Source organism: Nyctereutes procyonoides, unplaced genomic scaffold (genome assembly GCF_905146905.1).
Source record: "Nyctereutes procyonoides isolate TBG_1078 unplaced genomic scaffold, NYPRO_anot_genome, whole genome shotgun sequence".
Classification (NCBI taxonomy): domain Eukaryota; kingdom Metazoa; phylum Chordata; class Mammalia; order Carnivora; family Canidae; genus Nyctereutes; species Nyctereutes procyonoides.
The window spans coordinates 29656853-29673961 of NW_026575020.1; the positions used below are offsets into that span (position 1 = coordinate 29656853).

Sequence of the window (17109 nt, forward strand, 5' to 3'; positions counted from 1 at the left end):
GAGGGGCAGGCCAGAACCATGTCCTGGGCTTTCCTAAGGAAAAAAATCCAGAGATGCTGGGAGCCAGACCTGTGGGGATCATGTTCCCTTGGTCTGGTCTTGATCCCAGACAAGAGGGCCTACTCCCTTTCCAGGTGATCATGTGGCTCTTGGAATAGCAGGTCCCAGGACATGGATGGCTTGCAATGAAGAGTGAGGGCGGCTGCTGCCATCTTAGTGACCCACTCCACTCACGATTCCTGGACACTCAGGAGGGTATAGCAGGCACTCGGTGAGAGATGGAGAGGGGAGGGGAAAGAGAGAGGGGGTCAGGCAGTCCTGCTCCAGTCTGTATCTGCCCTTTTCCTACCATCGCCATGACCTCCTCCACCTCCTCTTCCTTCCTCCTTTGCCCCCTCCAAGGAGCCAGGCTTGCTGACAGACAGATGGACTAATGGATAGATGGCTTCCTTTGACTGGCTAAATTTAGCAGCTAGTGGAGTGCAGAGGGGACTGAGGCCAGCCTCGGCTCTGAAGAGGTTCTGCACAAGGCTCCAATGGGTCTCCTCAGCTCTTCAGACACCCTTGCTTGGAGCACACACATGTGGTCCTGTTAGAGCCTCAGTTCTGACCCCTCAGAAAACAGACTGTGGTGGGGACAATCTTATTTGGACTTGTCATATCCAGAGCATACCCAAAATAAAAAGAAATAAAAACAATTACATTTCTTTTCCCAATTATAAATTCTCTTTTTTTGCTAATAACTTGGCCCGAGTAAGACAGGCAGCTGATAGGAGCAATACACCTTTCACTGGTTCCAAAATGTATCTTTCCATCTGGGCCTCTACTTTCCCATCCTTGCCCCAACTCCAGCATCCCAAGGGATAGATGCCTGTGATTGTTTTAGGCATTGTGCGGGGCAGAGATGGGCAGGGCAGGGGTCAGAGTTTACAGGGGACACAGTGCTTTCTCAGTCAGCAGATTTTTTTAAAAACAGCCCAATGAGGTAGGTATTGGAACCATTTTACAGATAAGGAAACTGAGGCTCTAGAAACTGAGTAGCTCCCATGTCGGCTAGTGCCTGGAAAGGAGGCTCCCCAAAGTCTGAGAGTTTGGCCCAGAGTCCACCCCAAGACTCCAGCACTTGAGAGCTGCCAGACCTGCCTTATAAGCCCAAAGGCTGAGTGGCCAGCTCCGGTATTGGGCCAGACCTTGTAGGGAGACAAGGCAGTGCTGCCAAGCCCTCAGCCCCAGGACAGCCTCCACTGCCTGGCTAAATTTAGCAGCTCTATGGAGTGTGGAGGGGGCCTTTGTCCATCCTGGAGGCCAGCTCAGGCCCTCAAGGGGGTTGGCACAGACTCCACTGGGTCTCCTTAGCCATTCAGGGCCCCAAGGTTGCAGGGATGACACCTCTGCTTATAGAGTTCAGTCCAGTCCCACACGCTGGGCATGTCAGTGTCCCAGGGCTCACTCAATGCCACTCAGCCCCTTTAGATGCTCGCTAGAACAGGGCCCTGGGCCAGCCTAACAGAGATTGTCAGAGGGAGGTTGTGGGGGTGGGCGTCCACAGGGGAGCCACAGCAAGGGTCCTCATGGTTAGCCTCTCCCCTTGTCCAGACCTTGCACTACTTCTCTGGTCTCTTCTAATCCCAACTGTGAGCCATGACCTGGCTGGAGCTCCTTCTCCCCAGCATCAGAGGCATCATAATCCCCTGGTTCTCCCCCTCCTTTCAGGACATTTCCTCTTGGCCCCCATCTTCTTCCTGTCCCTGGAATGTATGGGGACTCCTTGGGGCTGACCCAGGCCCCTGACCCTCAAACACTGAGCACCCCCTGGGAGGCTTGTCTCCTTGCCTCCTGATGTTACTGAAAGCTGTATACCCACATGGCAGCCGCATACCCACACACCTCCTCTGGCTCCTACCTCTTTCTTTTCTCCTAAATCAAACTGCTTTGAGGTAGAATTGACACACAGTAAAATGTACCCCTCTTAGGCACACAGTTTGATGAGTTTTGACAAATGCATGTAACCCCCCCACCATCATCTGTCACTCCAGAAAGTTCCCACCTGCTTTTTTCCTGTCAAACCCTCCTCAACCCCCAGCCCCAGGCAATCACTGATCTGTTTTATCACTACAGATTTGTTTTGCCTTTTTTAGAACTTCATGGAGGTGGAATTGCACAATACGAGCTTCTTTTACTCAGCACAAGAGCTTAAGCTTCATCCATGCTGTTGCATATATGAGTCCTTTACTCCTTTTTATTGCTGAGGAGTATTCTGTTGTATGGATATACCACAACTTGTCCTTCCCGTTGATGGTTATTTGGGTTGTTTCCAGTTTGGGTCAATGAAGAGTAAAGCTGCCATGGACAGCTGGGTTCAGTTCTTTGTGTGGGCATTAGGTCTTCATTTCCTGATTTTGTCCTTCTGTTTCTCAGTGTGGCCCTAACAGGGTCTCTACTACCCCTCTTAGGGGTACAGCGTAGGAGGCATGGGGAATACAACATGGGCCACTGGAAGGGACTGGGCGAGGCCATGGGCATTTTGGCAGCTGCCATCCCTGAGCCAGTGAGAAGTGTGCCAGGGCTTGCCCTGGAATTCCCTTGGGTGAGTGGCTGTGAGGTAGGAAACCTCTGTTTTCCTTGGCTGCTCCATCTTGACCTGTCAGGCTTCATGCTGTGGGCTGGCAAGGCTGGACTTGTGCAGGCCTGCCTATGAGCTCCAGCAGCTGATGGAAGTGTGGAAGCTGGCCGGTCTCCTAGGCAGGTCTTCCGAGCCCTTCTTAACCCCATGTTCTATCTACCTGCCATGATGAAGCCAGCTAAATAGGCTCTCAGAGAGCTTTGGGGTCTTTATCTATAAAATGGAGCCCTATCCCCTGCCTGGCCCATCTCAAGGAGATGGCTGGGAACCCAGGGAGATGAGGTGTATGGACTGGGTTTGGGATCTGAGAGGCCTTACTGATGGACCATGCAGAAGGAAGAATCCTTCTGCCGTCCTTGGCTCCCACTGTGAGCTATGCACCAAATCTTGCCCTTGTGCCAAATAAAACCTGGGAGCTCCTAAGGGTGGGTTCTGTCTCCTGCAGTCATGGCTGGCTTTGTGGATGTGTGACTGATGTAGCTGCATGGAACCCCACGCCCAGGAAGGCCCTGTACTTGGTTTTCATACTCTGCTGTCACTGCTATGAAACTCTTAATTTTTAAACAACGGGCTCCACACTTTTATTCTGTACTGAGCCCCACAAACTACATAGTCCTAGCTCTGGCTCTGCGGGCAGGGCCTGATTTCCCTTTCCAGGGCAGCTGGGCAGAGGATCAGATACAGCAACTTCATAAGTGAACCTTCCCTCCAGAGGAAGGAAATGAGGGAGATGCTCCCAGAGAGCAGGGCCACCTGGGTGAGTCAGCATGTGGTCCCTGGACAATGTGAGCTGAAGGAAGCCTTGGGGAGGTGCTTGAGCTGGACTTAGAAGGGCATAGAATTGATGGCATCCTGGGGTTCAAGGAGGGGAAGGAAGACAGCAAGAAACCTCTGGGAGAGATGCAGGGCCCACAGAATAGGCAGGGCTGTGGGCCCCTGATATTTAGGCTCCAGGCCTAGCCGTGCCCCAGGCCAACTCATTGGCCCTCCCAGCCTGTTTCCTCAGTGATGACATGTGAATCTTAGCATGTGCAGAGGGCTCTGAACACATGCACAACTAACAAGTGCTGTCCCTGTGAGCAGAGCTGTGCATCTGCCATTTGGGAGTGGCTTAGGAAACCAGTGCCTCTCCTGGTCTGTCTCAGAGGAAGACAGCGATCCCTGGCTGGCAATGTGGGAACCCCAGACCTTGGCTCATGTCTCCTGAGGTAAGTGCATATGGGTGGTGGCAGCCCAGGTAGACGCCACATTGGCAGACAGTGGAACCACTCTAAGGAACCAGACAGTGACGGTCCTCTGTTGCCACAGGTACTCAACCTTTATTTCTCTACCAACTGCGTGTCCACAGATGGGTACAAGGCCCTGCCACCCTTCCCAACCTTAAGATCTCCCTTCCCTTCAGCAGGAGAGAAGCAGAGGATCTCTGTGGGCTGGTGCCTGGGGGAGCCCTGCCCAACTCTCTTGTGGCCTCTCTGGAGACTTTGAGAGAGGGGAGGGACAAGAGGTGGGATAAGAGGCCACAGAACCTGGAGCCCATTTGCTTAATCTTTGCCAAGGGGCAAAAGCTGAGTTAAAAGAACATTTGCATTCACCAAACACTCGTCCCATCATCAGACACGGTCCACGTAGACACACATTCCTCCAGCAAGGAAGGAGGGGGAAGACGTGCCCTTGGGTGACTAGCCATTTTTAGTGACATCCTTGCAGCTCATGGGTATGTGGCACTGGGGGCAAAGAGTGAGGCCAAAAGTCTGATTCTGGGGATTCGGAATCACCCAGCCGTGCAGACTATGGTATGGTGCATACAGGGTTGGGCTGGAAGGGTACAGTGACCAGGTAGCCAAGGATGTCTGGGGTCTTAGGCACCAGGGACACGAAGGGCAAATCTGGCCTCTGCTTGGCAGGCTGGGCAGCACCGAGAGAGAGACTTGGCATGTCTCATTTTTTTAGGACGGGAAAATCGGAGTCTGGGAGTGCCCAGAGCAAGGCGGGCAAGCCAGCGGTCTCCTAGAAGCGGATCCTTGCCCTCTCCTACTACCATGTGCCTCTCTCTGACCTCCTAACCCCTGCTCATATAAACAGCAAGAGGCTCAAGCCCTCATGAGTCCTCTGTTTTGTGGAAACAGAGTACAGGGGGCTTGTCTGCCCTCGCTGTGCACAGTTGGGCCCAGATGTACCCCCCTCACCCCTAACTGATCAGGCCCCAGACCAGACACTAAGTGAGAGGTCAGAGATGGCAAAATTCTGGGAGTCCTTCATCAGTATAGAGGCACCAGTCACCAAGTAAATGCCCAGCCTCCAAGCAAGCGGGTGCCTGCTCTAGAATGTGCTCACGGATTTGGGGGTGGAGGTCCATGTCTGGATCTGGCTTCTGGGCAGATTCCTCCCAGGCTGCAGCTCCTGGGCTAGAGCTTCATGGCTGAACTTCCCAGTAGACTCCCAGTTACATGAATTATAGAGCCCCCCATGCGTACGGAAGCAGGGACAGAGACCCCTGGCAGGGCCCAGTGAGCAAGCGATGAGTGTGATGGCAGTGTGGAGAGTATGGGTGGACGCTTGGGCATCATCAATCTGAGGTACACATTGGAGACTCCACTCTGTTCCCGGCACTCACTTGTGGTCCTTTTCTTCTGGAAGAAAAACCCAAGAGCACACTAAGTACACATTCACACTGGGTCCTTCTAGCTCCTTTCATGCTCCATTTCTCCTGGAACAGTTACATTCTCCCACAGCATTCACCAGTGGATCCCCAGTCCCATTGCGTCTCCCAAGGCAGCCCCACTGATGTCCCCTAGACCTCCTTGACTCCACATGTTCTATCAACACCCCCGGGCCACCCCAGGGCATATTTTCCTCTTGATTTTCAATTTGGGGAATAACTACCCAGTATGATGAGATCCAGAAACTGATTGCATCCACTCTTCATTCACCCCATACACTCAGGCCTGCTGATTTTACCACCTGCATCTCTTGAGTTCATCTCTTCCCCCTGCTGCCCCCAGGCTTCCAGTCTTCTCAGCCCTCCCCTTCAACCCCATCTTAACACACCATCATGCTCCTGCCCCTGGCATCACCCTACAAATCCAGGCTGTCTATCCTCTTTGGTGACTCTCCATTGCCTTCCGAATAAAGTGTAGGCCCACCTTGTACCCTGGACTCTCCCCTGGAGAGTCCCCACTCAGTTTCTCCAGGCCTCTTCTCTCCTCAGTCTGGCCTACGGGCCTCTGCCTGACAGTTGCTCAGCCACACCTGGGTACAGCCAAGAGAAGGGGCAAGAGGACCCCCACTGCTGCCCCCTCACCTACCCGCTGGGGCTGGCCGGGCATCCGCAATTCTCCCCAGGACACATCCCTCATAAATCACAGGGAAGCTGCGAGCGTCAAGCCTCAGCAAAACTTCCCTAAAAGGCTACCAGGCTGACTTGGGAACGTAACAGGGTCCCCTCTCCCACCCCCGCCCCATCCGGCTTTAGGAGGCCCAAGGGACGGCAGCCACATGGGGCAGAGCTGTTTGGGCTTGCAGCACACCATTCCACCTCTCAGATGTGGCCACAGATGACCAGTCTGAGTCTTTCCTGTGGGCCCCACACCACTCCCTACAGCAGACCGCCACCCTTTCAAGCCAAGCCTCACCAGGACCATAGTTAACATCTCAGGTTAATGCTAGAGGTGGAGGTGTTGCCCAGAACCAGCTCACCCTGGGCTGGTTCATCGTCTCCCCTCAGACCAGCTCAACATAGCTCATCAGCCTCCCTGCCTTGCCCCTCCTATCTGTCCTCCATGGTTTCTCCAGTCTTTTCCATGCTTCCACCCTTCTGCAGCTCTCATTGCCATGAGGATAATGTCCAGGGTCCTTCCCTTGGCATTCAAGCCCCTTTCCACACTCTAGTCTCACCTCTCTACCCTGCACTCTGAGCCCCAGCCCCAGGAGAGACACCAAACCATGCTAGCCTAGGTCTTTCTCCACCAAGTTCTGTCCTCCTCTTTCAAACCTTTGCTTAGACCTTACCTCTTCTAGCAATCATCTCCAACCTTGCCCCAGCAGAGACTGCTCCCTCCCTAACCCTTCCAACATGCCCCATCCTGTTAGGGGCCCCTTCCCTCCCCCCAGGCCACCACCATCCTGCAGCCAGTACTGAACAATGCCCAAGACATAGGCTTTTTCCCATTGGCTAAGAAATTTTCTCAAGAAAATACATTGAACCCGTTGACAGTTGTGGCTGCTAAGGAAGGCTCTCAAGGAGGACAGAGAAGCTGCCTGAGCTGCCAAAAAGGCTTGACCTCACAGATGAGTTAGTGTGATTAAGGCTGGCCAGTGGATTTCCTGGTAGACCCCTGTGCTTCAGCCAGAAATGGGGAAGGCCTGGGCCCCTGAGGATGGAGTTTTAGGCCATAGACCTATTTCACCTTCTTCAGCTCCCTAGGAGTATCCACGGTGGGTGGGTCAGAAATAACCATACAGGGGGCAAAATGCCTTGTCCAGCTCCCTGCTACCTCACCCATGATTCATTCCCACAAGGCCTTGCTCTGGCTGAGCACCTGCCTCCACCCTCAGGGGAGTCCCTCTATGTGTGTCTGGTCACCCTATGGACAGACCTGTGGAGGGTGAGCTTCTCTTTAATAAGATAAAATGTTTCCAGTGGTCAGGAAGACTGGCCAGCGTGGGAGATAGGAGCCGATTGATTGCCTTGGCCCCTATGGAATGACAAGTACGTGATCTATTTATAGCCCCCCAACTCCAGGCTCCCTCCCCTGAGGCTGGGACACATTCCTGCCAGAGATGGCCCTCAAGGACCCAGCTGCTCCAGGGCAGGCCTTGGCCATGGCTGGGCCTAATCCAGACCCCCCAGAGCAGCCTTGCCATGGGGCTGCTGCCTTGGCTCAAGTTCCCAGGAATAGTGAGTTTTTTTGCCCCTGCTTCTTCCCTGTCTAGGCAGCTCTGACAGTGAGAAGATGCTGCCTCCTTTGCCCCTAGGAGGTTCAGAATCACCCTCTCTGAAGCTCCATCACCAGCAGAGGTCAGCAGACTTCTCTACACACTGTCCCCAGCCCTGACCTTGCCATTCTTCCTCCATCACTGGGTTAAGGCAGACCCAGAGCTGTGAGTTCAGAAACAGAGAACCCCCTCTTCCACCCTCCTACAAGGTGATACCAAAGAGGCCAATCCAGTATGGCCTGGAGTCCCTGAGGTAGTCAGTGGCTGCCCACTCCATGTCTGGAAGATTGTCCTAAGAATGCCTGCATAAAGACAGGCTAGGTTCAGAGAAGTCAGAGGCCAAGGCCCAGAGGAGGGTACAGTGGGCCTAGCCATGCAGGGTTGGTGGCGAGTGAAGAGAGGGAGACAGCATGGCCCTGAGTGGTGCTCCTGGCCCCTGTAGGGTAAGATCCTGCAGATACCACAGGTCAGAGCCACCAGACCAGAGCCCCTTCTTATCCTCCACTTGGTGATCCAAGAATACTTCTTTCTCTGTACAGACAGAAGCCTGGGAGCAGAGGCAGGCAGGGAGGTAGACAGGGAAGCAGGCTAGAGGCAAGCAGGGTGGGGGGCTTGTCTGCGGCTTCCCACTCACCATCCATGTGGTTCCGGGACAGGTACTTGAGGGCTTCATCAAGCAGGATGACAGGCAGAGATATCTGGAGCACCACCACCCACTGGCGCCCGCTCAGTGGGGTCACCTGGAAAATAAGCTGGGGAGGGGAGACGTTTGGTTAAAGGAAGGACTTCTTGTGCCCCTGCCATCCACCTCATCCACCTGTTTCATACACCGGCTACAACGGACTCTTCCTGAGCATGTCCAAGATGCTCCTTGAGGTGCCACCTCCAGATCCTTGTCTACCCTGGTTCCTCTGCCAGAAGTGCCCTCCTCTGCCCTCCCCCAATGACCAAATGCTCTTGGTCCTGTTTGAGAAGTGGGAAGGATTCTGTACTGAGAAAGAACAAAATCTTTCCTCCTGCCCTCACCTTGGGAGATTCCTCACAGAAAGAGGTCTTATCTCCACCTCTTTGTTCCCCAAGAGTGAGGGCTCCCATAGCACAGGCTGCCTGTACCAAGCACCTTCAGATCTCCCCACTCCCAGTCCTCCAGGCAGCTTCCATAGTAAAAGGGCCACCCTGGCCCTCTCAGTGACCAACCCAGGGCCCAAATGTCACAGGAGGGTTTGGATCCTGTCATAGAAGAGGATTGAGGCAGGGCAGAAACTCACCGGCAGGGGTGGCACCAGCAGGATGAGAAAGTGCAGGGCCATGGACATGGCCACAGCTGCCAGCAACCAAGGGTTCAGCCAGGGTGGCATCCGCAGCAGCGACTGGTTCTCTGAGACACTGCCAAAGGCACAGGGTGCTCATCTCAGGCCAGGATGGGAGCAGGCGCTGCTGGGGGCACCCGTCCACCCATGTGGAGGTGTGTGTGGGGTGGCCTGGGGCCTCAGCATTTCCCTAACCGGGCCTATAGACTGAACCACTTTTGGGAGGCCAGTGTAGCCAGGAGGAGTGTGTCTGCTCAGCCACACTGGCCTGTCCTAGGGCTTGGATGCCCTTTCTCTGTCCCTCAGACCCAATCTTGGCCCCTCCACTTACTCAGGCCCCAATCTTGGCCCTCTTTGTTCCCTAGATCTCAAGTCTGGCCCACTCGTTCTCAAAACCCACTTTGGGACCTGTCTGACCCTCAGGTCCTAATCTTGAACCCCATGATCCTTAGGCCACAGTCCTGAATACCTCTGACCCCAATTCTGGGCTCTGAGTGGCTCTCAGCCTCCACACTTAGGTCTCAACCCCCATTTCTAACCCTCTGCCCAGCCCACCTGTTGAGGGCATTGCACATTTCAATGGTCACCAGCACAGACAAGGCCATGGTTGTGGGAAAGCGTGATTCGAAGACCTCGCAGTCAATGTCGGCAAAGAGTGGGTTGTCCTCGGAGCACTTCAGGAAGTTCCTCTGAGGGCACCAAGGAGGAGTGGGGTGGGGTTGGGGAAAACAGTGGTCAGGGGAGGGGCCAGTATGTGGGAAGAAGGAAACCTCACTCAAACCACATCTGAGGACATAATACAACCAGTGGGCAAAGTGCTACCATGCGGTAGACCCAAGGAGGGGTGCCCACCCAGAATGGGGTTGGAGAGGCTACACTGTGCCAGGGAAAAGGGAGGTCACCCTGGGGTGGGCGTGCAGAGGGACAGAGGGAGAGCAGCTAGCATTAGGATGGGGAGGACAGAAGAGGGCCTTGGGATCAGAGGGAGGATGCAGGCTTTACTTTGAGGCTTCATGGGGTACCCTGAGTATTGGAGGTGCAGGAATAGGGGTGGTGATTTACCACAGAATAAGTCAATGCATATGAAAATCAATCAGCCAAACTGCTTGAATAGAATTCACCTTTGGTGGGTAAACAAAGGCTGCATGTATCCTAATCACTGTTATTAAACAAGATTCTATTCATATCTCCTTCCATTTCTGCCACTGAAATTGAGCTCTACCAGACTTGACTTTTGCTAGGGCACCTGGGTGGCTCACTTGGTTAAGCATCTGCCTTGGCTTCAGCTCATGAAGCTGGGGTCCTGAGATTAAGCCCTACATCAAGCAGTCCAGCTCCCTGCTTAACAGGGTAGTTGGCTTCTCCTTCTCCCTCTGCCCCTCCCACCATTCATGTTTTTTTTTTTCCTCGCTCTCTCTCCCCATCTCTCACTCTCTCTCTCTCAAATAAATACATAACATCTCAAAAAAAGAGACTTGCCTTTTGCTTACAACATGGGTTAATGAATTGCTAGGTGCAGGCTTACTACATGGCTTCTTCATAATTAAGCAGCAGCTCTCAGAGCTCTGTAGGGGAAGTGGCTCTTGCCCCTGCAGTCCCAGGGGAGAGTTTTCTTCCTGTTCATAGACTCATAGATTCTGCTGTGATAAGATGCTGAGTTGAGGACATGCGTGACAACTTCTGTTTTGTTCTCTCCCACAATACTGGGATGAGTGTGAATGTTCATAACGGTTCAACAGCTCCCTTCTCCAATAATAAAAATCTGTTCCCTGGACTTTCATCTGAACACAGAGATCTTTTAAGCTAAAGGTTTAAAAACTGGACCCACATGCTACAAAAATAACCCTCAAAGAGAAATCTATAAAATGACAGGCTGTCTGAGCTCCTGTCCAGTAATTAGATCCCTGTTTTCCCACACTGCATAAAAATGGCTAAGGTGACTGACTGTCAGCCAGAAGGGGCCGCTAGCACTTTCCCCTTCTCTCTCACACAAGACGAAAAATTATTAAAAACTCTGGCTTGGCTAGATTTCTTATTTTAACAAGGAGATGGAGATTCTTACCTTATTTAAATCAGCAGTGGGATTTTCTCCAAAAACCAAGCTCTAGTATTTGGGACAAGTGCATGTTTTTATTTGGCACTGATCATAGAGCAGAGAAAATGTCTTAACATTTGATTCCACCCAGAGAACAAGAGGACCAAATACCTCTTCCTATTGTACCACTGTGGTCAGGCCCCACTTCTCCAGATCTTAATGTCCTATGCAAACACATGCACACAAATACAGCGTATACACCTCCCACACAGGCATGTGCAGCCCTAGATCCTTATGCATGTGCAGAGGGAAAAAAATACAAACAGGCTCACATCAAGATGCGTCAATAGATAAATGCCCTGCCCAGTTCAGACCTTCTGGGTTTTACCAGTATGCATGTGCTACACACATGCATTATGTCCCAGGTCATGGTCACAGTGTGGTCTCTTGAATTGTTTACTAGAAGGTACCCAGGGCTGGAACTTCTGTCTCATAGGTTCACTGTGAGCCTTGTAGGGATGGGGGCTTGTTTCTTTGGGTGATGCCACTGTTCCGCTTGCTCCTTGCCTTTGCCTCCCTGCCTATATCCTATGTACCTTATCCTGCAAAGCCTCCTCTGTGTTTCATTAACTTAATAACGATACAACTCTTACTATGTGCCAGATGGTCTAAGCACTTTACAAGTATTGACTCAGCTAATCCTCCTGATAGCCTTCTGAGGCTGAGGTGGGGACTATTATTACCCATTTTATAGATGAGGAAATTAATAGAGAGGTTAAGTAGCCTGCCCAAAGTTACATAACCAGTGTACAGTGGAACTAGGGTATGAGCCCCTGACTAGGGTCATGCCCCTTGGTAGCCCCCTAACCAAATGACTGGGAGGAGGACTAACGACTTCTCTGGCTCAGGAGTTGGGCTGCTATCTCTAGGTTTCCAGTGGCTTCTGAGCTTGGCTCCTTAGATGATGGGTGTCCATGTATGCGTATAGGGGTAGGGAGGCACAGCCATTGGCCAACCACAAGGTTCTGGACCCCTTCTCCCTGGAACTCCAACAACTGCTTGGGTTGTGAGTTCTACCTCAGGAATAACCCCAACAAGGTCCCTGGCCGTCCTTGCTTACCAGTTGGTAGAAGGTGACGTGAGGTCCCTCGGCATCATATAGGAACCACCAGGTGGCGGCAGCCACTGTGGCCAGGCCTACGTACACTGCAAGGAGGGCAGGAGGAAGCTGGCTATAGTGGATGGCTGTGGTGTTCTGTAATCCATTTCTCCTTCCTAACAATCCCTCAAATTTGTCAGGGAACCACTCTCTCCCTTTCTGAGCCCTGTGGTTTGCAGAACCCATCCATAGTAACAGTGGTGGGTCTTGATTGGCAACCAGCATCTGCCACACCCCTAGCTGTGGTGATTGGCTAGGAGATAAGGAGGTGACCCAATGGGGCCAAAAACAGGTCTGAGGCTTTTATCATATTACTGAGGGATAGATAGCTCTCTCTTCTGTTGAATTTGGGATTGTATTGGAGTAAACATGAGGGCTACAGCTGCAGCAGCCATCATTCTACTCCAAGGGGCACCTGCCTGAGAATGGAGCTGAGGCACAGCCAAAATACACCAAGGCCTGGATCCAGCCATGCCTGAGGCTTGATCTAGTCTTTCCCATTAGATGAGTCCACAGTTTCTTTTGGCATAAGCCAGGCTCAGTCATATTGTCTATAGTTTGCAAGCCTAACTGATAGAAGCTCTCAGGAAGCTCCTGAAACCCGACCAAGGACCCCACTCACCTCCAATAGCCAGATATCGAAAAAAGAGCCAGCCACTGATAAGGGCCTCATGAGGGTTCCTCGGCAGCTTTTCCATGATGTCCAGGTCTGGTGGGTTGAAGCCCAGGGCTGTGGCAGGTAGGCCATCTGTCACCAGGTTCACCCAGAGCAGCTGCACGGGGATCAGGGCTTCCGGGAGGCCCAGAATTGCCGTGAGGAAGATGCTGGAACCAGAGTCATAGGCTCTAGTCCCCAGCAACTGGAGGGTCTAGCTCCTACTCATACCCCAGGCTGGGAAGCTCACCTGCCATGACCACAGGAGCCCCATATCACTTTGCTAGTTCTTACGCATGTGAGACTTGTGTGTACATGACTCTGGCTCCCACTGGGCCACTCCTGTCCCCCACCCCCACCTCCCACCCCTGTCTCAGCTCTGGAGCCTGGGCAAATCTGCTCTCCAGGCCTCTCCTGTTAGGCCGTTAACTCCTTTCTAGGGCATGTACACATGTGGACAACGCATACTGGGTACATACACATTGTTTACAGCCAGGAGCAAGGCTTAGCACAGGCCCCACAGTCGCACAAACACAAATAAACACCCACGTGCCTGCCCGGACAGGCGGAGATGGCAGAGTTCCAGGTGTCCAGGAAGGCACCTGCTCACCATCCCCCATGGGCATCTCTCACACGTGAACCGAAGTGGGTACAAATCACACCCTGGCACAAGCCCTCCGTGCTTATACCTATGCCCAAAGATGCGCGTGTGTCCACATAACTTCCATTCGGGTACACACACCACGTTCACACGTAACCGTGTGCTCACATTCACATACACACGTGAGCACATTACTGCCCAAAAGTGGGGTTGGCTGTCCTGTCTTGCCAACTCTAAATGTAGGAGTTACAGTTAGAGGGATGACAGTAGACTTTTTAGGCACCTCTTTGGGGACTGGGGTACATCAAAGGAGGATTGATGAGGTGCTCCTGCCCCTGCCCTCCTTGAGGCAAGACCCTAGGAGTCTCCAGCCAGGGCAAGGCATGTATCCCTCTATCCCTACAGACCCATCACAGGAACAGGCGTTTCCCTTAATGACCTAGAGCTGGTCCAGAGGGCTGGGAAGAAGAAATAAAGGGCCTCACCAGACAACCTCGCCTACATTGGAAGAGATGAGGTAGCGGATGAATTGCTTCATGTTGTTGTAGATGGCCCGGCCCTCCTCCACTGCAGCCACGATGGAGGCAAAGTTGTCATCTGACAGCACCATCTCGGCTGCTGACTTGGCTACAGCTGTACCAGAGCCCATGGCAATGCCAATTTCTGCTTTCTTCAGAGCTGGGGCATCATTCACCCCATCTCCAGTCTAAGGGCCAAGTTAGGAAGGATCATGCCTAAGAAACTTCACTTCCTCTTCCTTGACTCCCCCCCACCCCAAGATCAGAGGATGTCCCCAGGAAAGCAGACAGGTGAACAGAACAAATGGTGAGGTTGAGAATGAACTTAGAGACTGGGCTGGGGATGAAGCTAAGGGGAAGAAAGGGTTGCAGACACGGACAAATTTGAAGAGAAGAATAAGTTGAAGGTCAGGGAAGATGGTGATGTGGACTTGGGAAGAGGGTGGAAGGGTCACTGATGATGGTGGAGATGAAATTCAGATTGGATGCAGAATAGGGGTTAGGGGCAAAGTTAGGTTAAGTCAGGGATGAGACCAAGGTGATGGCTCAGGTAAAGGACCAGGCAGGTGTTATAGTTAAGGTAAAGGTTGGAGCCAGGGTGAAGGTCACGGTCAACACTGGACTCAGGCTCAAAATTTAAAAATTAGACTTAGGTAAAGGTCAGGTCAAAGTCAGAGGCCAAATCAAGGTTATAATCCACATCAGGAGTAAGGTCTTAATCAAGGTTGGAGTTGCAGTCAAGGTCAAGATTAGGGGCCAGATGAAGTTGAGGTCTACATAAAGTATTGGGTTAGGTGTCAAGGTCAATGCGAAGCATCAGGTCAGGGTTCAGGTCAAGACTGCAGCCCCTAACAGGGTTGAGCTCAAAGTAAAGATCAAATTAAGATGGTCAAGTTGAAGGTCAGGAACCAAGTCAACACAGGTCAAAAATAAAGTCAAGAACCAGGTTACAATTGTAGTCAAGTCAAGATTGGTGCCTAGCTCCATATCAAGGTCAAGACTGGTCCACAGGTTAATATTAAAGTCAAGGTGAAGGACTGGGGGCTAGAGGTTAACGGAAGCCAGGTCAGGAGTGAGACTGGGGTCAAGAATCAGATTAGCGTTGGTGAATAGATCTGTAATCAAGAATGAGACAAAACAAAAAATGGCCCAAACAAAATGTCCATCCAAAGGTGAATGGATTAACTATGGTTATATTTACATAGTAGAATGCTACTTAGTGATAAAAAAGCAATCATCTACTAATACCCAAAACAACATCGATAAATTTTAAAAGAAAGAAGCCAGACACAAGAGTATACATAACTGTATGCTCCCATTCATATGAAAATCTAGGACAGGCAATCTGTGGTAGAAAAATGGCCTGTTGTGGGAGAGGGGCCTGATGGGGAAGGTACATGAAGGAACTTCATGGGTCCATAGTAATGTTCCTTATCTTTTTTTAAAGATTTTATTTATTCATAGAGACAGAGAGAGGCAGAGACACAGTCAGAGGGAGAAGCAGGCTCCATGTAGGGAGCCTGACATGGGACTCGATCCAGGGACTCCAGGATCACACCCCAGGCTGCAGGCAGCGCTAAACTGCTGAGCCACCGGGGCTGCCCGTAATGTTCCTTATCTTTTTTTTATATATAAATTAATTTTTTATTGGTGTTCAATTTAATGTTCCTTATCTTGATAAGGGTTTGGATGACATGCAAAAGTGTGTCTGTACTTATCAAAACACATCAAATGAACGATATGTTTAAGACTTATGCATTTCACTGCATGTAACTTTTTCCTCTAAAAGGAAAAAAAATAGAAGCACAAAGGAATGCTGCTCTCTATAGTATGCATTCTAACTATGTGAGGGAGAAGTGTGCTGATGTCTGCAGCCTACTTTGAAATTTATTTAAGAAAAGATGGATTAAGGATGGATAGATGGATAGGTATGCGCAAAGCAAACAGAATACTACTGGTAGAATCCAGATCATAGACGTTACAGGTTTTACTATAAACCTATCTTCATTTTTGTGTTTGAGATTTTTTTGTAATAAACTGTTGGAAAACCCAAGAATGAAGAAGAGGCAGGGGTTGTATCGGTTGCTTTCCAAGCTCTCTGGTCAGAGGTCCCCCAACGCCTCACCACCTCCACTAGGCTCCCAGCATGTGGCCTCACCATGGCGGTGACCTCGTTAAAGGACTGCAGGTTCTCTACAATTCGGGACTTGTGTGCAGGTTCCACACGGGCAAAACAGCACGCTGTGCGGCAGGCATGGCGCTGCTGCTCGGGGCTGAGGTCATCGAATTCGCGCCCCGTGTAGGCCTTGCTCACCACATCCTCTGCGTCTCTGAATATGCCAAGGCGGCGGCAGATGGCCACAGCCGTGGCTTTGTTGTCGCCTGTGATCATGACCACACGGATGCCAGCCCGGTGGCAGCGTGCGATGCAAGCAGCCACCTCAGGCCTTGGAGGGTCCAGCATGCCCACGCAGCCCACGAAAGTCAGGTCCATCTGTAGGGAGGGGGCAGATGCAAGTGGGGCCTGGGCCCGTGCTCAACCTGTTACCTGCCCAGCCTCTGCAGGGAGACACATAGCTCCCGGCCCCGGGGCTCTACCCTGGCACCCACCTCGTACTCCACAAACTTGCTGCAGTCGTCCAGCTGCATGTCCTCCTTCCTGGGGGGTGCATCCCGGGTGGCCAGCGCCAGGCAGCGCAACGTGTCTGAGCCTGAGCCCCAATCCCGGATCTTGGCCAGGATCTGCTCCCTGGAGGTGGCATTCAGGGGTACTCTGTGGCTCCCCACTCGGACTGAGCTGCAGCGCTCGATGACACTCTCAGGAGCCCCCTGCATCATGGGGGAGGGCAGAAGCAGCTCTGTCAGTTAGGAGCCCTTGCTTCCTCCTCTTGCCTACCTGAGGATGGTTGATGGCTAGAAAAGGTGAAAGGCCGTCCAAAGGGACACAAAGCAAGATATGTACCAGATTCCATTCTCTGAGAGCTCAGAGTGGGAACCACATGGGCCTTGCCGTGAGAATACCCAAAAAGAATGGGGGGGGGTTGGGGCTGCCCATGGTGTGGCACCCCAAAGCTGAGAAAGTCTGCTGCAGCATTTGGGGAGGAGGGGGACAGGACTGGCAGGCCTCCTACATGTCCTGCTTCCCTCCCAACTTGGTGCTACTGGGATCCCAATTCTGTAGAGGGCTCAGCAATGGGGAGCAGTATGAGCCCTGCCTGGGGAACACAAATAGAGCCATGCTGAGGGTGTGGCTCTGGGAAGGTGTTCTTGGGT

General features: G+C 52.1%; 1 protein-coding gene across 6 annotated transcripts in view; it reads right to left on the reverse strand.

Moving 5' to 3' along the window:
* Positions 1-3918: 3918 nt before the first annotated feature.
* ATP2A3 (ATPase sarcoplasmic/endoplasmic reticulum Ca2+ transporting 3) overlaps positions 3919-17109 on the reverse strand; it is a 33819-nt gene continuing 20628 nt past the window's right edge. For 4 of the 6 annotated variants that reach the window (XM_055332451.1, XM_055332444.1, XM_055332426.1 and 1 more), the window contains 9 exons: positions 16447-16665; positions 15995-16330; positions 13804-14024; positions 12685-12887; positions 12024-12109; positions 9424-9557; positions 8827-8944; positions 8193-8310; positions 3919-5253 (listed from right to left, as the gene is read on the reverse strand). In XM_055332451.1, coding sequence (XP_055188426.1) covers positions 5234-5253; positions 8193-8310; positions 8827-8944; positions 9424-9557; positions 12024-12109; positions 12685-12887; positions 13804-14024; positions 15995-16330; positions 16447-16665 — 1455 coding nt within the window. In that variant the 3' untranslated portion in view covers positions 3919-5233. Of the gene's footprint in view, positions 5255-7788; positions 7861-8192; positions 8311-8826; positions 8945-9423; positions 9558-12023; positions 12110-12684; positions 12888-13803; positions 14025-15994; positions 16331-16446; positions 16666-17109 lie in introns of all 6 variants that reach the window. The other 2 variants (XM_055332467.1, XM_055332435.1) reach the window with 2 other exon arrangements.